Source organism: Cenococcum geophilum (genome assembly GCF_001692895.1).
Source record: "Cenococcum geophilum 1.58 unplaced genomic scaffold K441scaffold_24, whole genome shotgun sequence".
NCBI lineage: Eukaryota > Fungi > Ascomycota > Dothideomycetes > Gloniales > Gloniaceae > Cenococcum > Cenococcum geophilum.
Window position 1 is genome coordinate 1,620,621 of NW_027137582.1, and position 22,139 is coordinate 1,642,759.

The window sequence follows — 22,139 nt, forward strand, 5'->3', positions numbered from 1 at the left end:
TATTAATACTCCGGAGGTTGCTAATAAACTAGTAGTATTAAGCCGCCTAATACCTTCGCTAATTTCAGAAAAAGGCACTGTTTTAGGAGAACAGGTAATTGATTTTAGCGTTCTATAATCTTCTACGTAGAAGGAGATATAGGCGGAAATGGATACTGTTTAAGAAAGAGTGTCTTTAAATCTCTAAGCTGGTGCTTTTAGTATAAATAATAATATAAGTGTAAAGCTTAAGGTGAAGGGCGTTACGGATAAGAATAATGCGGAAGAAATAGAAGTAATGATTAAGGAGGGAGTGTAGGCGGCTTTAGAAAAGTTAAAGGAGTGTTAGGCATTAGGCTATTTTCTGTCTTTAGGTATTTATTACCTACTAAGGGGGTTATAAGGAAACGTTAGGGGACAACGTTTTAGGTAGGGGTGGTAATATAGTAGTATTAAATGCCTTAGTTATTTTGGTTTATTTTCTTATTATATATAGGAGGCTTAGGGTTATATATATTATAGAAGGAGCTTAGGTTTTAACCTTACCTTACCTTAATATAATATAATTCTTTCCCCCCTCTATTTATTCCTCCACTTCTCTAGTATAATAAAAATGTTTATTAGTAGATTATAAGCACCTCCTACTTCTACTAACAATATTAAACTTCTCTATTTTTAAGCCGTATAGCTTTTGCTTTTATATATAACTTATTCTATAACAAACGACGTTACCTATAAGAGGTATAAATTCGGTAGCCTAGTTTGTACTAGTAATTATAAAGATCCTAGAAAAGCATATCCCGAATATAGTAGCACCCTTTCTTAGTAATATTACGGTAAAAGGAGCTAAAACAACCTATAGAGGTGAGGAGGCTTTACTAGGTATACGCCGCTATATACTTAAATATATCTAGTAGTTAGACGCTATATTTGTAGATTTAGAAAAAGTAGGCTGTATAATTTCTAGTACTAAATCGCACTTCTATAAGTCTAAAATAGTAATTATAGGATACCTCTATAATAGTAATAGACGACTACTAGAGGCCTTAAAGGTAGCGAAGATTATTTTATAAAAAGAATATAAAGACGTCTAGTTAGTTAGAGCATTCTTAAGGGTATATACGTACTATAGGATATAAGTTATTGACTTTTCCATTATGGCGGAGCCTCTGTTACGGTTGCTTAGGAAAAGTATAGTGTTTTACTAGGGACTAGAGTAATTATAAGCAATAGTGACTTTAAAGACAGCTATTATTATAGCGCTAGTACTAATCTAAATTAATAAAGAAGACAGGCGCTATTTATATAGGTTTAAGAGCGGGATATAGTTAAAGGGAGAATGGAAGTATAATTCTAGAAAGCTTAAGTATAGAGCTCTACTTTATGCGCTTAAGAAGTTCTAAGTCTAGCTATATAGAGCGCGATTTACAGTCAAAATAGATGCTAATACCCTAGTAGCCTAGCTTAATAGGTCAGCGACAGATCTCCCTAGCTTATTAATAACTTGTTAGTTAGCTTGGATTTAGTTATAGGATTTTAGTATACGGTATATACCTAGAAAGGAGGATAGCGTAGTAGACGGCTTGCCCCAACGGCCCGCGTAAGAGGGAGAATTAAAAGACAAACCTAAGGAGGATTTAGAGGACTTTATAGATTTAGAACTTAGGTATATTACATATATAATAAATTTAATAGTGCTGTAAAATAAAGATCTAAACGACAGCCCGCTTAATAATATATACTCTAAAGAATACCGGAAGATTACGCGATAGCTATTAACGCTTTAAAGACCTTAAGAGATGACTATAAAAGAGTTTAAAAGCTTTAAACGCAAGGCAGTCAAATTTAAGATTAAGGAATAACTCCTACTTAGAAGAATAAGCAAGAATATACTACTACGAAAAGTAGTAGATAGCGAGGAATATTAGAAGGAAATAGTGTAATAGATATATAATAAGAACGGATACTATAGGAAGGAAGGAACGTATATAAAGGTATTAGCACGATATTAGTGGCCTAAACTCTATAAAACGGTTAAGAAATATATAGAAAAATACCCTAAGTGCTAGAGATATTTACTAAAGCGAGAGGAGGAAGCCTTATATTAAACTTAAATAGCTACCCTTTAAGAACAGGTCTTAATGGATATTATCTATATACCAACGGCCAAATTTAGAAAGCAGTATTTAGCAGTAGCTAGAGAGTACTACGCCTTAAGGATTATATAAACCCTACTAAGAAGTAGCCTCCTATAAAGATTCTTTTATAAGTAAGCTGTTACTTAGAATAACTGTCTATAAGAAGTAACTCTTTTATTTTCTTTACCTCTATATAGAACACATAAAGCAACTGCAAGGACTAAGAATCTTCTACTACACTCCTACCTTATCTCGCTGCTATAGAGAATTAAGAAAAGAAGCTTAGTTCTTTAAAGCTGGTTTTAAATCCTCTATCTCAATAACTGTTCTCATAAGAAATAACTTTATATATAGTCTTCTTCCCCCTATCTTTATTACTAATAGCTATCTCTTATAAGCATTTTACATTTTCACGCTCTATAGTTTTTGAATTAATATATTTATTTTCCTTTTAAGCTAAGAGAAGAGTTACTTTACTTTAAGAAATCTTGGTTAAGTATACCGAAGGTTAGAATTAAACGTTATCTAAGTCTTGTCAATTTTTTTAGAAAATTGTTAATGTTTAGGTTATTGACATGTAAAGTCTTAGTAAGGAGAATCTAACTAATTAAATAACTTTGACCGCCGGTTAAAGTTCCTTAACATCTTAAGATTTTACGTAATAGCCCTTTTTAATTCACCTTTTTCTAGAAAATACCATAAGGCCTTTATTTTGATTTCCTATTATCTTATCTCGTTCAATTATATATACTTATTTACTTTTCTTAAGCGCTAAGAAGGCACTGTTATAACTCTTTTCTTAAAATACTACCTATACGCCCGTTATACACACGGAATTTCACTATAAAAATGCCTGGAACTATAGAACTCCGCTTAAAAAGAAAGCCGCCGCCTCTACCCCCTACTATTTAATTAATGGCCCTTATATACTAAGGAAAGGCGTAAATAATAGAAGTTATCCTTAGAGCTGCCTAAAGCTATCTAGTTAATTAGCGCGTAAACATCTATTATAGTTTAACGTAGGTTATTTTAAACTAGGAGTATAATATAGTTAAGGCTATAAAAAATACGATAATTAAGATTAAGAAGGATGTGGAGCTTAAGGGAAACTTAGAAGGTAAAGAGTGGGAAAATGCATTTATAGACATTAGAAAGCTCTCTAAGATTACCTATAAGATTAATAAGATTAAGGCGGTGCGGGATATAATTAAGAAGGAGTAGGGAAAGGAGCTTTTGGAAGGTCCCTGTAAGCTCTTTTATATATACTACACACTAAAGAGCATTTATATCTTTATTAATTAGGTAAAAAGGGGTTAGGTCTCTAGAAAGGATGCGTTAGAAATGGTTAATAATACAATACTAAGCCGCCTAAAACTCTTAAAGGTTAGGATTTTAAGGACCCTATACCTAACGCCTTTGGACTTCCTTACCGCATATAAGTTTAGATTAGTAGTTAATAAGGAGTTAGTTAAGAAATAGAAGCTTATTTATTATCTAAGCTAGGGTTATAAGCTCTTAGTACTAGCCTTAACTATTAAAACTAAAGAGGAATTTACACTAGAGCTAGTTACCCTGGTACCTTTACTGTTACCTTTTAAAGAGATTAAGGGGTTAAACGTAAAGATACTGCGTAGCTTATTTCTGTTTAGAGGTAGGGTTCTTAAAGCGTAAGGAGAAGACTCTATATTTAATGGATCTATATCTTTAGAGAATAGCCTTATTACTAGCTCCCCATAGAAATATAGGGCTGGAAAGGCCTCTAAGAGATTCCTAAGGAAGAAGCTAAAGATAGGGCCTACGGAACCTTTAGCTTTTAATAGAACTAATAAATAGAAAGGAAAGGCGGCTATAATCGCTAAAGTTAATAGAGAGGTAATTATTAGGAAAATATAGATAAAGCAGAAAATAAAATGCTTGTGTTATTCTAAAACGCCAGTTAAACTAATTAAGACCCTTAATTTTAAGAAAGAGCTAAAGGGCGGTATATTGGCTGTCTTATAATAGTTTATTACGGCCTAGTAAGGAAATGGAACGGAAGTCTACGCATTATACTAAATACATCTTTAGAAAATGGTAGGGTTATTAGGGTTAGATGCTAGCGTTTCTTCTATAAATTTATATTTGCGAATCTACTTAGTCTTTAAGAACTATAATACTGTTAATATTCTCTGGACGGCCAAAAGCTCTTACTTCTAGTTTAAAAGAGATAGTCGCCCCAAATATGCGAATAATAGTCTTAGAATTTATGCCTATTCTACTGTATAGCCTAGCGATTACCTAGTAAACCTTATAGGGTTAAGAAAGCTTATATTAGGCTTAAAAGGAGAACTTAAATAGGACCTACTCAGAATCCACTATGCCGATTTATTTAAATAGTAGATAGACGCCGAAATTCTAGATATTTTTAAGGAGGAATTCAACATATACGCGTATTATTTGCGTAAGACCGCTGGAAAGGATAATAGCGGTATTCTTTAAACTATATGCCATTTACTACTATAGTAGGTGGTTTAAATAGATCTAGAGCACTACTAGTATATAGTGGCTCTACGCACTAATAGTGCTACTTGTTTTATTGCGTATCCAAGCTACGCACTCTAGTTCCTTAAAGGCTACCTTCCTAAAAAATAGAACTTAGATATCGACCTTCTCTAAGTATATAAAGGAGGGCCAAATTCTAGAGAAAGTTGGCTTTATTCTTATGTTTCCTTAATTAATAAGGGAAGTTAGTCTTATGCTAAGCTCCTACTTAGAATGCATTAGCATATACCGGAATGGGTAGGTTTACTTTAAGAGCGTAGAGAACTTAATAGCCGAGGGCGTATTAAGAATATGGAAACAGCCTAGACTAAAGCTAATACTAAAAAGTTTAAGCTTAACTAAACGCCCATTATATTAAGAACTAGTAAAGTGTAATTTATAAAAGCTACTATTACATAAGGAGCCTCTTAAGCCATATTAAGCCGCTTAATTATTATACTAGACTTAATCATAATCCTACTAAACACTAGAAGATTGGAGATCCCTAGGCTTAAGAGCTAGTAGGCGGTTATATAGATAAATCTAGATGCCTTTCCCCCGGTATTAACTCCTACTGGCAGGCCTATTACTAATATTCCCCTATATAAATTCCCGGCCTATATATAGCTGTAGGCAAAGAGTGCTCTTTTAAATGCTTTGGTTGGGAGACTTTTATAGGATAACCCTTAAGTAAGGGTAGAACGGCAGATAATCCTAGATCCTACCTTAAATAATAAATATAAAGCATTTTGGGAAAGATATAGGGCGCGTATTACTAAGGCTGTTTAGAATAGCTTTAAAGAGCTAGAGGAATTTGAATGAGAAGTATTTAGAGCAAAGTCTTACTTTTTAGCAAAAGAATAAGGATATGGGCGTCCTATAGATAACCTAGAATATCCTAAAGACCTAATTTTAGATCTAGAAAATGAGAATAACCTAGTTGGTATAACTTCTAGCGCTCCCCTATTAACTAAGCATGGTTCTAAAGGCTATACTAAAGGTAAAGATAGGGCTGTTACGCCTTAAGGCGCTAGGACTACTGCTCTGTATCTTAATCCTAGTATCCTTAATAATAAAGTGGTGCCTATAGAAGTTAACCGTAAACTAAAGGATCTAAGTAAGCCTAAGGAAGATAGCCCCCGGGATACTACCCCTGAACGATTATTAATAGTTATTAGTACTTTAGAAGACACTAATAAACTAGTAGTATTACACCGCCTAACGCCTTTACCAATTTCGGAAAAGGGTGCTGCTTTAGGAGAGTAGGCAATTAATTCTAGTATTCTATAATCTCCCTTATAAAAGAAAATATAAGTAAAAATAGATGCTATCTAAATAAGAGTGTCTTTAAAACTCTAAGCTAGAGCTATTAATATATAAGAAGATGTAAGTGCGGAGATTAAGGCAGAGGACGTTATAGATAAAGATAATAGGTAAAATACAGAGACGATAATTGAGGAGGGAGTAAAGGCTGCTTTAGAGAAGTTAGGGGAGTATTAGGTATTAGATTATCTTCTTTTTTTTTAGGTATTTATTACCTACTAAGAAAATTATAAGGAAATGTTAGGGGATAATATTTTAGGTAGGGGAGGCAATATAGTAGTATCGAATGCCCTTGGTTATTTTAGGTTGTTTCTCTTTTTATATATAGGAGCCTATAGTAGTAGTAATATTAATCCGGCTATAAAGCTAAGCTCCCTATATACTACTATATATATATTAAGCAGCTTGTTAGTAAGGAGGCTTAGCGGAATATATATAGGGTGTAAAATAAAGGCTGAAAGGTAGGAAGTATTAAAATTGCTTAACTATTAAAAAGTTAGTAAATATGCTCTTAAAACGCCCTCTTTGGTTAACTCTAATATATATATAATTGCCTATTTAGGTTGGAATTAAGGATCTAGACTAAATTAAGATTTACCTATATCTATTAGACCAAATTAGGATCTACTTATATTTATTTGGATTTCGTATTAACCTTATTAAAATATTATCAGAATGGCAATAGCTTACCTTACCCTTTATAACCGCGATAAGGACTAGAACCTCTTCCTCTTCCTCTTTCTTATATCTAGTATGTTCTAAATATATTATATATTTAGGCTTTATAAGCTTAATAGGCTATAACTTATAGGTAATAGCACCTAAGTATTATATAGAGTAGGCTAGCGTAGGGGTTGGCCTAGAGAGAGTTGCGGTTATATAGCGGATATAGTAGCGACTAATATAGCGACTAATATAGCAACAGATATAGCGATACTAGTGGTAGTAGTAGATATAGCAGTATTAAACAGGGAGTTAATTAATAAAGTTTAACTCTAGCTCGGCGTCGGATTAATACTAGAAATCCTAAATATCGCATCTATACCCTGTAATAAAGGGTATAGTATACAATTATATTTAAAACTAGCCGCACGCAACTCCTGCTATAGACTTTTAGATAGTAGATCTGCGTACTCCTATTTATTTATATAGTCGTTAAAGCGTTTACGTATAGTAATTAGGTGGAATTAATATGCTATTTAATATAGCAGAGTATATAGAACGGTAATAGTATAATGTATTAGAAATAGAGCAGATCTACTAATGGCTACAGGTACTACTAATATCTAAGCCTACGTCTAAAGTCTCTTAAGGATATAATTCTTTTTAGCATCTAGATTTGCCCCCTTTTTATTATATATTTTACGTTCAGGCGTTCTTAACTAAAGTAAATTATTATAGTAACTATAGTAGGAGCCTTTATTAGTATTAGCAGCAATTAAAGCGTTAGGCTCGGCGAAATACTTATATAGTGTTTTCTTAATATACTTGTAGTCGTTATATAGCTAAAAAAACTTATCTCTTATCTCTATACGCTTCTGTTTATCTTCCTTTTTATCTCCCTACTTTAATTAGATAGTATTATTAGCTAATAAGTTATCTAAGTTTATAGAGTTAACTAACGGTGATTAGGATTGGTGTAATAGTAATGGTTAAAAGGTAAAAAAAGGATAGGATAATAGTGCGTAAGACTGTTACTGTTAATAAGAATTTAAATGATATACTACCTTTGGCTTTAATTATAGGAGTAGATCTTATTCGCTAAAGCACTAGTGTTTAAATAGAAAGATTACTTTAGCCCTTCTACTATTACGGCTAGCTTAACCACCACGCTATAGAAGAAGAGAGAAATATAGTTTAGGCGCTGGTATTATATATATAACCACTCTACGGACGTTTAGAAGATTAATACTAACCCTAATAGCCTCTATAGCAAAAATAATTTAAATCTTAGAAGACTCTACCAGTTTCCTAAACTTAGCTAGTATTAACTTCTTTCTAAATAATGAGATTGTTTAATAAAATACGGCCATAATTAAGCTGGTAATATCCTTAGTATATTAAGCTGGATATAGCTGCTGTAGGTACTTGGATATGCTTTTATGCGCCTTTATAGCTTAGAGTTTAGTATTAAAAAATATAATAGTCTTTAGAATCTTATGCGGAGTAGCTAAGCGGCTCCCTCCCTAAAAGACGGTAGGATTAATATACGTTTTAATAGTTGGAGGATTAATAGCCTTATTAAGAAGGAAGCGGAGTAAGGTATATCTAGCAATTTTATCCTTTAGTATCTGGCTAAGATAAAAGATAAGCTCTTTATAGGTAATAGAAGTCTGCTTAAGGTGTATATTAGTATTATTAAAGCCTAACGATTTTTTTACTGTTTTTAATATTTTTAGATCTAAAGTTATAGAGTAAGTAAACTATAGAACTGAGCTTCCAATTAGATTGCGTATATAGCGTAGCTGCGTATACTTAGGGCGAAACTTCTTGCCCTATTATGTAATAAGATAAGCTTTATTGATAATAACTAAGGCTAATTACTTCTTAAACTTAGGGTCTTTAAGTAGAGAATAGAAATTTAGTGTACTGGTAAGCTTAGGGCTAATAAAGATATAGGTATATAGGCCGGCTCTTGCATTCTTAATTGCTTTATCTATATCCTTAACGTCGGCGTTAAGGAGTAGCGCATTACTACTAATCTAATTAACCTTTTAAACTTGCTCTTTTGCAATCTCGTTTAGAGGAAGAAATACTAGTAATATAGTATTTTTATAAAGGATTAAAATTACTTATATAATAAGGCTTTTACCAAAGCTAGTTTGTGTAATAAGGATAATATTAATATAATTATAGATAAGCCTCCGAATACAGGTTACCTGCTCCTTTTTTGCATAGAATTTATTGCCGTATAGCAGTAATATAGTATCCTAAATTACGTTATCTCATGCTTAAGTTGTTATATTGGGCTTCTTCTTATCTTGGATTTTTCTCTAAGCTCTAGCTACCCGTATCTTTATTATATCCTAGCTGGCTAAGCTAGTAGAGAGTTAAGGTGTATCCTGGCTGGCCAAGCTAGTAGAGAGTTAAGATATTTGTTAGTCTACTATACTAATAGTATTATCTACTACCTTGCTAGTAGTAGGACAGTCGCGTACTATACTGGGCGCATTTCCAACCTTTAGCCTCCTTATTAAGGCCTTTAAGCGTTTCTTTATACCAAACGGCGTTATATAGCTTATTAGTAAACACGGAGTTAATAGGGGGTTTATAGGTTAGTATAGGCAGCGGAGAAGCAATAAAGCAGGTAATAAGGCACAGAATTAATCTAGATACAATATATTAGCTATTTAAGTGTTTATCTACTATAAATATTAATATAGGAGGTTAAACGTTAAGGATTGGTGATGGTTAATGGCTCTGGCTGAATATTTACTGCTTTGGTGGTAATATTTAAGGCGAAATATAGCGGTAACTACTAGGCCGTTTGTAGTAATTTTGGCAGCGTTAGAATTGCCTTATAAAGTTCTAGAATATAACGTTGGCCAATTGTTTATAAAGGCGTTAGTTTGTTGTTAATTGATGGCTAAAAAATTAGTATAGCGCGCGAGTTTGTATGAGGATCACATACAAATTAGCGCGCGGGACTAATAAATTTCCGAACCGTGTACCAGACGATCATTATTGTAAGCTGATTAATCTTTATGTAAGCAGCTTGTGATTGGATGATCGTCTGGGACCGAGATAAGGATAAACCGCCTTACTTTCAGAACCGCCTCGGTCGATCACCTTGGCCGCACGATCACCTTAGTCGCACGATTTTCCAGCTCGTAATAATCACCTAGCTCGCAAGATCTCCTAGCTCGCACGATCACTTAGCTCCCACGGCCTCCTAGCTCCCACGATCTCCTAGCTCGCATGATTACCCAGCTCACACGACCTCCAACTCGCAAGATCCCAGAGCTCCCAAACTCGCACGATTGCCTAGTTCGCACAACCCTCCCGGCTCGAACTTGAGCGGAGAATGCTTATTTATACTAGTGCGCAATTAATATTGCAGTCGTGCAAGCTAGGGTAGAAGGTCATACAGGACTGGATTCATGCTGTAAGCAGGAGGATCGCGGGCGTATATACACACATAGGGCGATCAAGGGAGCAAGGGCAGGCGTACAATAACTTTACGGCAAAGTGGAAGCATGGTACCGAAAGGCAGATAGGGCAAGACAGGCAATCAGGACGCTCCCTTACAGGAGTCTCAGAGCCGTTGATGTAATACAGGTGCTGCCTGGAGGGGTACGTGTAATTACCTCTCACGTCTCCCTTGGAGGTTTTTCGTACCTATAACTTATCGGTATTAGTCTGCATGGACCCTAATTTGGGACCTCACCAGACGTTAATCAAGAATCGAGAATAATATATCTACCTTAACTCTAAAAATATCTAATATTTAATATTTAATATCTCTCAGTATTGACCCTCCAATATTCAATATCAATATCCAATATCCAATACCAACAACACCACCAGCTGAGAGCGTTAAAACCCGCGCACCAACGCGTGCATCGGAAGCCCGCGCGATCCAGGCAGACGCTTCTTGACCACTAAGAAGCCGCGGTCTTTGGCTGCAACAAAAACAACGTTTAGAGGATCTCGCCTTTCATATAGTAGGACGCCCAAGAGCACCACCTAGTCCCTTTGCTTTCATTCGGGTTTAAAAATATTATTATCCCACGGAAGGGCACCCAAGAACGCCGCCCATAGTTATATGCCCCGATACAAGCAAAACATTCCATATTCTCTCGGAGCGATGCTCCCGAGGAAGCTTGCTTAAGCCAACCGCAAGTCCTCAGGTTTTGTTCCCCAGGGATTTTTGCAGTCTTGATGAAGTATCAAAGGGATATTTCAGGACAGGGACCGCAAGTTGATGGAGCAAAATCCTGACGTGGAATGATGCAACAGTATTGCTTGGCTTAATCTTGTCTAGTGTCAGGATGTGTGGTTACAAGCCTTTCGGTCAAAGATAAATGTGACTCTTCTACCAGCTGTACTAGTTGAGGGTTTCTGTTGGTCCTCTGGAGGCTTCATTTTCCGATGAGACTTCTATCCTAGAATTGGAAGAAAGCGCCTTGAGAGGCTCGCCATTCATCTGAATTTGCTCCGGAATGATGACATGGCATAGGCGTCAGACCTGATGAGCGCTCATATCCTATTTCTCGAATTATGGAATGGAACTTGGTCCTCACGTCAATCAAGTTGTGCAACGTGAGAATTTGTAGAAGCGATATAGAATATGCCACATCATTTTAAGATACTGCTGCTGTCCTAGTGAAACTCGGTGTCTGCTCCGAATTTGTTCAGAGGATTTTATCCCTAAGCCTAAATTATTCCGCACATTTTGCATCTGTGTAGCTGGGCTGCTTCCCTTGGGCGACAAAATCTTTGAACGGCCTTTAAAAGCACACAGGCGGGCTTTGACGTATAACTGCTCACATCCAGACGCGTCCTCTAAAATGGTAGCGCAATAAAGAACTTCCGTTTACATCCTATTATACTCGAGTCCAATGTCGAGATAAGAAGCTCTTGTGCCTGCTGTGTCTCAGCGGTTCTCTGAAATATAAAACGATACTGCTTTCCGGTTGGTTCCAAATCCTGAGGCCCCAGAGGTTCAGGATGGTGGATTTCTACCTCTGGCGTAGCTGGATGACTGCTTCTTTGCTCTCCGATCTGACTCTCGGTTCCGGATGATGTAGTTGGCGTGGGTTTGCTTAGTTCATTTGGACGTAGGGCTTTTTGTATAGATTCAGAATCCTTAGAGCTACTCCCGTTGATTAGGGGGGAAGTTGAAACTGGTGAGGGCCGCTGGCAGTCCGCCAACACAGCTCCTCTAACACACTTGCCGAGGTGCTCGTAGAAAGCCTGCGGGTCAGCGAAGGGGATGGGACATATCGAGCAAGGTCCGCTCATGGAGGAACTCTCACGCGCTTCACCTGAGAAGCGGTGGTCGCGGGTATCCCCCCATGGTGGCTTCGGGGCTCCTGTGTGGTAGCGGACAGGGTCGGGATTCTTCCAAATGCTCAGGAGTGCCACGTCAACATCGTGAATACTGATCAAACGGCGCTTGAGGGAGTCAACAGGAAAAAAGCAAGCTTCGTTTTCTGTACCATACCCCGGACAGAAGGCGCACACTAGTTTCCTCATGCTGTGCGCAAGTATGTGCCTATCCCTATCGTATTTACGCGCGAATTCTTTGATATAATATTCGCAATTCTCGACTAGACACTTCTCCAGCCGTGTATTCTCATGTGTCAGCATGTGCCCCTTAAGGTCTTTAAATATTAGTTCACATTAAGGGACGAAATACCTTCCTCCCTCATAACCTTCTTTTTCCCACGCGATGTTGGCGTATTTCCGTTTCCGAGTATGCTCAGGATGCAGCTTGCTCGATACGCCCACAATATGCTCCCCCAGCTGCGGAAGTGACTGTATTTCAGTACAGTCACCGGAATCAATGGTTCTTAGACTTATCGGTGCAGACGGTGGCGGTTGTAGCAAAGCTAGAGCCAGGGTTGGCCTAGGTCCATCATGATCCAGTAGCGGCGAGCGCTGTGGCTTGACAGAAGGGTCGGACTTCGCGAGGACTAGGTTATGCGGACTTGCAGCCTTTGTCCTAAGTAGTGTTATATCGGGCGTCTGAGGAATGGTATGTGGTCTGCGTCGCGCCAGTGAAAACGAATGTTTCTTAGGTAAAGTGGAGGGCCCACATGACGAACAGTCCTAAAGCCTTTAGTAGCTAAGTAGCTTAAAAAGCGGCACTTGCTATTGATACTCAGATTGGCGCATATTCCCGGGCTACGTAAAGATGCTCAGCAATGAAAGACAGTTCTATAAAAAGGCCACACATGGATAATGGACTCAGTTTCCGCTGCTTTCCGCAGGTCTTAAAATGGAAAGTCAGGCGAGTATTGAGATGTACGCGAAATCAGGGCGGTAAATGGGGATCTAGTGCAGGTTGCAGTTGCTCGCGCGAGCCGCACCAAATCGGGAACGAGATCGGGTTTGTAGAAAGATAAGGGCTGGCCTTCAAGCTAGGTTCGTATGATCCACTCTTATTATACAAGATGGGGGAGAAGCAGTGGGCCTCAGGAGGTGGCTTGCTCCAGATCTGGCTCGGGGCGTACATGTAACTATCTCAAAAAATAATTATAAATTGTTGGACTTCAATTGGGCGACTCTTACCTTTTAGTAAGGCTGGAAAATTACCTTTGAGAGTTTTTAAGCTATTTCACCCCTATCACGTGCTATACAAAAACCTCATCCAAACGACGTCAGAAGCTTGGACCTCCACCCCCGCGGCAGCAATCCCACGGTGTGCATCATCGGCGGAAACTTGCATCAAGAACAGTCATGCGATGGCGGCCTACTGATATCCCATAAGGGTCTTCTGAAAAAGGGTTGAGTTACGCTACCTCTCTAGTCAATGGAGAATAGCACATCAAAATGGAAGAGCAGGTTGACCGGCTAGTCAAAAAGACATGGGAAAAATTCGAAGACTTACCCAAATCGCAACGCCTCCTGATCGGGATATCAGGCATTCCTGGCTCAGGTACCACTTCCGTCTTTTCCCTACATAGGCCCAATTTTATCAACATTCTTCCGTTTGGAATCTACTAACACCAAGTTGTTTCTGCTTCATAGGAAAGACTACATTAGCCGCAATTGTCGTGAACAGGATCAATAAGCTATATCACCAGCAATCTCCAGGTACCTCTATTGGTAACCCCCTGGCTGCCTTCATCCCCATGGATGGCTATCACCTTTCGCGCGCCCAGCTCTCCGCAATGCCAGACCCTGTCTCCGCGCACGCTCGGCGCGGCGCAGCTTTTACTTTCGACGGGGGCTCTTTTCTTGCCCTCGTCAAAGAACTACGCAAGCCATTGCTCCCTGAGAGTCAAACGTTCTACGCGCCGAGTTTCGACCACGCGATTAAGGACCCTGTTGCTGATGATATTGCGATTACACCGTGTATGCGCGTGGTCATATTTGAAGGGAATTATTTAAGCTTGAGAAAGCCTCCGTGGAAAGAAGCTGCGGAGCTAATGGATGAATTGTGGTTTGTGGATGTCGATTTCGAGGTGGCAAGGAAGAGATTGGTGGGACGGCACGTTAAGGCCGGAATAGCGAAGGATGAGGAGGATGCGAATAAGCGGGTTAGCGAGAATGATTTAGTAAATGGAAAGGAGATTGTGGAAGAAAGGCTGGAGGTACATGAGCTGATTGTGAGTAAGGAGGATGATGCGTGGAAGCTGGAGAGGCAGGGAGTCGGAGAAGGGCAGGAGAGGGAGGTGCCTGCTATGGCAGAGTTGGCGTGATATGGTCTATTATTGGATGGAACGGAGTTTGAGAGAGTGGGCTGGGCCCTAATAGTTATTATGGCTTCCATGTATTGAGAGTGACCTATTAAGATAAATAGTACATTCTTGTGTGCTCTGTAAGAGTTTATAAATTGCCTGGCGGACAAGTTCGGTTTTACCAGAGAGTGAAGAGCTACCCTCTTCTTAGGAGCTGCACCTTAAAAGGGCGCTCCTTAAGGGGGGAAGAAACTGGAGGATCCTGAAAGTATTGCATATTTTCTCAAGTATAATGTCCCCTTTGGAAATGTAGAGAATGTCCGCGAGCCGTAAGCCGATACGGGTGGATCTAGATAGTCTATGTAGAGCTGAATTGATATAACAATATTCAAATTGAAACCATTTTATGGCATTTAGACTTTGTGTTTGGAGAGAAATGAATATATAAGAGAAGTTGTTTGTTGGCTTCTAGAGTTCGAGGGTTGAAGTGTCAACGCTCGGGCGTCTTGGCGTGCATCGTAAATGTTGCCAAACAATGACGTGAGGAAGAAATGGCGATTGTAGGCTCGATGGGCTTCGTCGCATGCCAAACAATGACGTGAGGAAGAAATGGCGATTGTAGGCTCGATGGGCTTCGTCGCATGGAAATTCCATCCAAATCCATGGCATGGCTAGGAATGGGCTAGCTAGGGGCACTGTGTCTATGCCATTCTCGAATTTAGCAGCAAAAATGCCTTGATGATGCAACGTTGGCGGGAAGTACACCAGCACCGAAGTCAACTTGGCAGCTATTCGTTACGTCACTGTGTCAGGTATCATCAAAAATTGGGGTACAAAAACTCCTGGCAAGCGCATTCCTTGTCTCCTCCAACACCTGTACTACACCAGTGACTCCAATTCCATCCACTTTTTCACACTCAAACTCAATCCTCCCATCACCACCAATCCATCACAATGGCCACTCTTCACTGTAAGTTGTTCCCCACTCTCTTCCCTTGTCACTAAACATGGGAGCTTGCAGAATCATTCGAGACGAGATTTCAATGTAACGGGAGTACCCTGGGAAGACAGCTGCCTCTCCATTGAATGGTCTTAGCTTTACTCTGCTTGCTCTCGCCTACTTCGTCTTCCTGCTTCCGTACTCTCATAAAACTAACAGAAACTCCGCAGACCTCCCACCTGTTAAACCCTCAGCCATTGCCCTTGGCACTTTCTTTAACCACGCCATCTCCCTCGCAGTTCTTGGCCCCGTCTTTGGCAACACCTACCGTCAAGCCCAAGCTGCTAACTCAAAGGAGGAATTCTTCAAGTCAAAGGAGGCTGCCACTGCCGCCGCTTCTTGGGGTAGCTCTCTCCTCGGCTCTGCCATCCAGTCATATGGCGTCGGCGCTCTTCTCAATGCCACCGGCACACTGACCTACAAGGGTGCGGCATACATGGGCAGCTTGATCTTCATGGCTAGCACGGCACCTTCGGTATGTCATCGCAGGATTGTTTCCTTTAATTGAACACCTGATTCAATTGTACATGGCGAATTAAAGAACAGACGACTAATCAATGAAAAGATCATCTCTCAAGTCGTTACCGAAAAGCGTCCCCTCGACACGATCGCCGTCAGCGCTCTCGCCCGCATCTTCGAAACCGTTGGTCTCAGCATGTTCCTCACCTACTGGGGCACCCGGACGAACGCATTCGACTAAATTTTCTTTGAGTTGGGGAAGGGAGGAGATGGTGTGGTTGAGGCGATGGTAGCAGAGACAGACTTGACTTTGCGTTGGCTTTAAAACGATACAATGAATCGGATGAAGGCCCATCAAGTGGCTATTAGGATTTTTTTCCCTTGTAACAATAAACCACTATCCGATAAAACTAATTGGGAGCTTGTGCATATTGTTTGATGGTGCTACAGAACCGTCTGATTGACATCTCTCTCTAGTCTGAAGTCAGGACATGACGCGGCTATTTTTTGGATTATCTTTAATGCTTTGATACCTTGTAGTGGATACAGAAGGCTCTAAATTGATCAAGGTGTAGTGCCTTTTTTTAACCCCCGTGCAGTGCTAAATGAAAGCAGATAGGTGATTTTCAGCCGCATCCCAACTTATAATAATTTCCACGGACCTTTACTACTCCACCGTAACCTGCAACCTCATCAATTCGATCTCTCCTACCTTTCTCCACCGATTGACTACCGGGGGCATATGGGGCATCAAAGACTTGATTAATTCAGCAGCCCATCGGGCATCTCGTCAAGCAAACCACCAAACGACACTGACAGCCTTTCACAACTCATTCCACTTGATAAAACATCATATCCCCTCTTGCCTTGCCTTTCCGCATGCTTAATTTATACCCATGCATCACTCCGTCTACTAATCTCGGGCAGCGGAAATCATTTGCGCTGTGAGACCAGGTTTGAAGGGAGGATGTGGAGAACCAAGCTCGTAACGAGGATGACGATAGTAGAATCACGGGAGGTCTAGCGACAGCCATTGAGGATTTAATTGTTCAGGTTTTGGTGATTGGCTTGTCGTGTCGGTAGGTGAAGGACTGCTGCTGATTTTGTTGGGAGCGAGTGGTTGCTCCCGTGGTTGCAGAAAAAGTGAAAAGGCGTCTTATGAGAGGGGATATGAGTCTACAGTAAGTGGGTAGGAAGAACATTGAAAACACTGAAGCCTGCTTATCCCATGCGCTGTCAAGATAGGCGTCCAAGTAGACGAGCCAACTAGAGGCTTTAGATCAAATGAAGTCTTGGCAAACTTAAAGTTCTGATTCTATCAATATAAGGCCCATATTATTATAATAAATCTTAAATATGCTATATTATTGAGTTAATCATGATTAGATTAAGTTGAGGCGTTCCTGCTAACAAGGGCCTTCTTTGCAGAGCGGTGTGAAGCTATATAGATTCTATGGTGGAGACTAATTCATATTTTGGTGGTCGCGCACGGGCCATATCTATTGCATGGGATAACCGTTAATTTTGTTCACCAGCAACACTCACAACGCAGTCATTAAACACATTAAGCAATACCAAGCTCAAGAAGCTTTTCATTCGTTGCGCCACTCAGTCTAGTATCTAGACCAGGAACGCAAAGCCTCTAGAATACACGACTCAAATGTGTGTGACCGTAAAATCCTTGCCTCAGATACCCATGGCTTTTCCGCACTCCTATCAAAGCGACTAGAAGACAGAGCGCGAAGCGAACTCCAGTTCAAACACCAGTACCCCCACGTCCGCCCGGCCAGGGAAGATAAACAAAAAGTGAAAAAGATAAAAGTGCCATTGCATACTGGCAGGCCGTCAATCAACTCCTGAAATCTGACATCGGTAGAAGGAAACAGCCAAAAAAAAATAAGCCGTATTCAAATAAGAAAACAGGCCAAGAAAATATACGATGAATCCACAGCACAATGCGGGTGATCGTACAAGAGACATGGTAAGTGTCAAAAAGATATCAATAGGCCTCAGCCAGCCAGCCAGCCAGCTCGAGCCAGATCGTACACTCATCCCATATATTAGAAAGATTTATTAGTCAACTTCCTCATAGTCTCTCGCGCTGCAATCTCTCCACGCGCTCAGCCAGCGGTGGTGTCAGGCCTGCAGAGATCCAGAATTCCTCTGGGATGTCGTCTCTGCGGGCCAACCGCTCCAGTATCGATCTCATCTGCTCTAGCTCTGGGTCCTGAATATGCGCGTCATCTTCTACATCTCTGTCGCCAAGAGAGATGTCATCATCGAATGAGTGATTAGGTAGGCTATCTTCGCGCGGACCAGCACGCGAAGTGAATGAATAGAAATTACGGACGAAGCGACTGGCATCGCGAGAACGATTGCGCAGGTCGCGGGAATAACGATATGGGTTCCGGGACGGTGGTTCATCAGCAAGGTATGGGGCCATGCGGGACGATGTATGTCGAGGGGCGCTAATTTCGCGAACTTCAATATCCTCGGGTTCCGTGTCCGAGGCCGTGTCTTCATCTGAAGTGTCGCAAACCCGAGCGATGACCTCATCCGGAGAGTTTCGCGATGGTATAGTCAAATGAGTACGCGAGGAGGATGCTGAGTTGGAGTTTGAACTTCCCGAACGAGAGCTCGGATGAGAATTTGAGAAGGATGCAGAAGCAGCCGCTGAGGTAAAAGAGGAGTCAGCACTGGGAAGATGAGGATCTGGAGCAACAGTGCTGAGCATAGTGTCCCAGTGATCATCGACTGGGCTGAAGCTGCGATCTCGGTCACCTAAGCCATCAACGGTGCTGGCTGGACTCCATGACTCTCGAAGAGAACTTGAGGGAAGTGGTCCGTCTGCAATAGTACGGCGACCCATGCGGCGAAGTGGCGGAAATCCAAAAGCAACATGCTCATGTTCATCTTCCTCTCCATCTTCAACGATGATAATCTCGTTTCTTAGATGCAGAGGAGCTTCTCTTTCTCCATCTCTCGAGTGAGGTCTCATTGGTGGCCTTCTCGATTGGAACCTGATCGTATTTGTCTCCAGCATTTCTGCAGCTGGCACATGTCGCGATCCTGCATATCCTGCTGGTGCAAAATTTGGGGTATATGCCGGAAGTTCGCCGTATGCTCGTGGAGGCCGCGGTGCACGATGGTAGAGCGCATCTTCCAGTTCGGGCGGAGGTCGAGAGAAAGGATTCGGTTCATCACCGAGCCCGAAATACTGTGAAGACCGCTCATAGTCCCGGAAGTGATGTGAGTTTCTCGGGGTAGACATCTCATTTGCGCCACGAGTATAGTTCCTAGACTCAGGGACTGGAGGGAGAGGAGCATCTCGCTCAATAGGGTTGGGGCGGCGGTCACTGTACTCGAAGTCGAATGCAGGCGGTGTCCGGAAACCAAACTCGCCTCGCCTGGGGGAGCGTTGCGAAGTGCCACTGGGTGGCGCATGTGCGTTGCCAGATCTTCGGGCGCGACGGGGTATGACCGGAGAGCGCACCCGACGGCGGATGGTTGAACGCGACGACGCAGTTAAATCAACCTTGATAGCATCTTTAGATTCCTCGGGCGACGGAGCGCGCCAAACTCTGAATGCGATGTTGTCAGTTAATGATGCGCGGATCTTGAAGGGGGGTAGAGGCGAGGCTGAAGCGCGAAGCCGCCGCGCAAAGCAAACAAGCATGCTGATAGAAGGAAAGCTTACGGAAGGCCCATTTTTTGGGGTAAAAACCGCGAAAGAGAGGAGATTCACAGCTGTAACCAAGAAGGGAGAGTCTGGGAGCAAAATTCGGATGAAAATGGGGATGAGTGGAGGGTTTGTTGTGGTCGGGTTGGCGATGGAGAGAGTGGAGGCCTGAGGAAGAAGTTGAGGAGGGAGGCGAAAGATTGACCCCAGGTGCCCGGTCGTGCCCGTCACAAGGCTGCCCTGCAACCCGTAAGCGAACTAAGATCTGCCCAGTGTAGCCGCCACAATGGGGCACTGCTCGTCCAGCCTTTCGACACGCTGAAAACACGCAAAGTGAGCCTTTGGGGTGATATGGCAAAAAGATAAATGGACGAGGCCGGCTCACGCTTTAGTATCGCGAGTGATATCCCTCTGGTAAAGTCCCGCGGTTTGGCGTCAAGTGTCCAGGGCTAGAGGTTGAAGATTCGGGTGAGCGGGCAGCGATTATTCTGGCCATCCCGAACCCCCGATCTACCTTTTAGGCTACTCTGCTGCAGGACATCTTCGAATCTCGCTCGCCCGCCATCCAGCCGTTGTTCTGACTCACCGCCTGTTCTTACAGCTGCAGGTACATGCACCAAGGCCGACGGAGACTCTGACTCTCCGTTTCAAAACACGCGTGTGCACTCCGTTTGCCTGGCAACACCAAGGCCAATGCCCTCTAGAGTCCCGGGAATTTCTCATGGTCGCGATGATTCAGCCCGGTCTTGAGCGGATCAGCCTCCTCCTCAAACACACGCCGTTGCCGTGGAAAGCGATTCATGTTGCAGGCACTAATGGAAAAGGCTCAATATGCGCTGCTGCGTCTGCAATGCTGCTCCAGTCGAAGGTGCGGTGTGGGCGCTTCACGTCTCCTCACTTGATCGACAGGTATTCCCTCACTTGCATCTTCTCTGCGACATTTCCACTTTATGACTAGTGGCTAACGAGTGGTGCATGTTGGCTTTTGAAGGTGGGATTGCATTACCATCGACGACGTTCCAATTAAGCAGAATCTATTCCGCGAAGTAGAAGACCAGGTCCTCAAGTATAATACGACAGAAGGAATCAAAGCGTCTGAGTTTGAGGTTCTTACCGCCACTGCATTTGAAATCTTCACACGAGAGGAGATTGAAGTAGGCGTTGTTGAGGTTGGCATGGGCGGGCGACTCGATGCCACCAACGTCCTCCAATCGCCTCTAGTCACTATCATCTCAAAAATCAGTCTAGACCATCAAGCATGGTTAGGAAACACTACAGATGAAATTGCAAGAGAGAAGGCGGGAATCTTGAAGCCAGGCGTCCCTTGTGTAATAGACCACACTAATGAGCCAACTGTGAAAAAGGTCATCGAGACCGTTGCGAAAGAGGTGGGAGCTGGCCCACTACTATATGGAGACAAATTGCCTGAAGAAATAGAAAAATTCAAAGGATGGCGGGATAACGTAGGCAATCTCCCACTTCATCAGCAAGTCAATACTGCATGTGCTTATCTTGCGATCTGCCGAGCTTTGGAATCCTTACGACGCCCTGCTCTAGACGTACATAGCATTATGTCCGCTTTAAAGCAGCAGAACTGGCCGGGCCGTTTACAAAAATTACATCTCGAACCGATCACTGGTTGCTCCGAATCGGTCCTCCTCGACGGTGCTCATAATGCTGACTCTGCTCGAATTCTTGGTGGATATGTCAACAAGAGAGTTCGCGCAAATCGGTCGAACGAAAAGACAACCAAAATTACTTGGGTTTTGGCAATGTCTGATGGCAAAGCCGTTACAGAGATTCTGACCCCGTTGATTGCTGATGGTGACAACGTTGTCACTGTAGAATTTGGACCCGTCGATGGCATGCCATGGGTTCGGCCGATGTCTTCTGCAGACCTTCTCAAGGCTGCTTACGGGATTGCTAAAATCGAGCAAGGCAACCATTATGGAGATGACGTTTTAGCAGCTCTAGTATCAGCCGCAAAAATAGCGAAAGAGAGCCATATGGTAGTGGCTGGGAGCTTGTATCTGGTTTCAGATATTCTCCGCTTAAGGAGGAATTTTTCACAGCAGATGTCCCCCGAGGCAAAACCAACGGATGCAGGACAGCATTGAGGGGTTTTTCTCACTCCGATGAAGGCCACCTCCTCGCCTAGATACGGAGACTTTGCAGAGAGAGTCGAGATAAATAAAGGTACGACCTACTTTCTTCAGAGACACACCCACAGTCTCGGTTCCAGAGATCAGAGTAGTTGGTAGCATTGTAGCAGACAAATACCGCTTTATCGCGTGCTGCTATATTCACGGTTGCTGTTAAAGTAGAAAGCCGCTTCATGTGTAAGAAACCATTGAGAAAGACCTTATTGTCATTCGTTTTCAATTCCTCTTTGCTTAACAAGGCCGATTTTTCCGACTAATTACCTTAACCCCAAAGCTCAGCAATACCAGGAACCATTATCTTACGTTATTTGCTACTATTTGTCTAAACCCTTCAACGCAATGGACAAAGTACCCTTACGGCACTGTTCTGATACAATCAGCCACTTCTCCTACAGTCAACATAGTGTCCTCAACTACTAAGACTGCAACAGGAGTTGCATAAATTTTGCATTTGCATTCGGATGGAATAGAGGGACAATTAGACGTCGATAACGTGAATTTCGATACGAGTTTCCCACGGTGTATGTTCCC

At 41.8% G+C, this 22,139-nt stretch overlaps 5 protein-coding genes across 5 annotated transcripts; 3 read left to right on the plus strand and 2 right to left on the minus strand.

Annotated features, from left to right (window-relative positions):
• Positions 1-11,465: 11,465 nt before the first annotated feature.
• K441DRAFT_677877 (uncharacterized protein) lies at positions 11,466-12,158 on the minus strand (the record flags this gene model as incomplete). Its single annotated transcript, XM_067651109.1, has 1 exon — positions 11,466-12,158. The coding sequence occupies one exon, from the start codon at positions 12,156-12,158 to the stop codon at positions 11,466-11,468; it is 693 nt and encodes a 230-aa protein (XP_067503527.1).
• A 1,148-nt stretch (positions 12,159-13,306) lies between these two features.
• Positions 13,307-14,488, plus strand: K441DRAFT_660852 (P-loop containing nucleoside triphosphate hydrolase protein). Its single transcript, XM_067648775.1, has 2 exons — positions 13,307-13,563; positions 13,656-14,488. Exons 1-2 carry the CDS (start codon positions 13,458-13,460, stop codon positions 14,327-14,329), a joined length of 780 nt encoding a protein of 259 aa, XP_067503528.1. The 5' UTR covers positions 13,307-13,457; the 3' UTR covers positions 14,330-14,488.
• A 774-nt stretch (positions 14,489-15,262) lies between these two features.
• K441DRAFT_677879 (DUF1761-domain-containing protein) lies at positions 15,263-16,008 on the plus strand (the record flags this gene model as incomplete). The annotated part of the gene is made up of 3 exons (XM_067651110.1): positions 15,263-15,278; positions 15,479-15,783; positions 15,874-16,008. The coding sequence occupies 3 exons, from the start codon at positions 15,263-15,265 to the stop codon at positions 16,006-16,008; spliced, it is 456 nt and encodes a 151-aa protein (XP_067503529.1).
• A 1,845-nt stretch (positions 16,009-17,853) lies between these two features.
• K441DRAFT_612177 (uncharacterized protein) lies at positions 17,854-19,468 on the minus strand (the record flags this gene model as incomplete). The annotated part of the gene is made up of 1 exon (XM_067645602.1): positions 17,854-19,468. Exon 1 carries the CDS (start codon positions 19,441-19,443, stop codon positions 17,854-17,856), a length of 1,590 nt encoding a protein of 529 aa, XP_067503530.1. The 5' UTR covers positions 19,444-19,468.
• Positions 19,469-20,022: 554 nt separating this feature from the next.
• K441DRAFT_637469 (FolC bifunctional protein) lies at positions 20,023-21,897 on the plus strand. Its single transcript, XM_067646511.1, has 2 exons — positions 20,023-20,355; positions 20,438-21,897. Exons 1-2 carry the CDS (start codon positions 20,168-20,170, stop codon positions 21,561-21,563), a joined length of 1,314 nt encoding a protein of 437 aa, XP_067503531.1. The 5' UTR covers positions 20,023-20,167; the 3' UTR covers positions 21,564-21,897.
• The last annotated feature ends 242 nt before the right edge of the window (positions 21,898-22,139 follow it).

Excerpts from the sequence above, each read along its gene's own strand:
- K441DRAFT_637469 (XM_067646511.1), top strand. The coding sequence starts at position 20,168 with ATGGTCGCGATGATTCAGCCCGGTCTTGAGCGGATCAGCCTCCTCCTC. Across the intron at positions 20,356-20,437 it reads TCTCCTCACTTGATCGACAG|GTGGGATTGCATTACCATCG; the intron begins GTATTCCCTCAC and ends TGGCTTTTGAAG.
- K441DRAFT_660852 (XM_067648775.1), top strand. The coding sequence starts at position 13,458 with ATGGAAGAGCAGGTTGACCGGCTAGTCAAAAAGACATGGGAAAAATTC. Across the intron at positions 13,564-13,655 it reads ATCAGGCATTCCTGGCTCAG|GAAAGACTACATTAGCCGCA; the intron begins GTACCACTTCCG and ends TCTGCTTCATAG.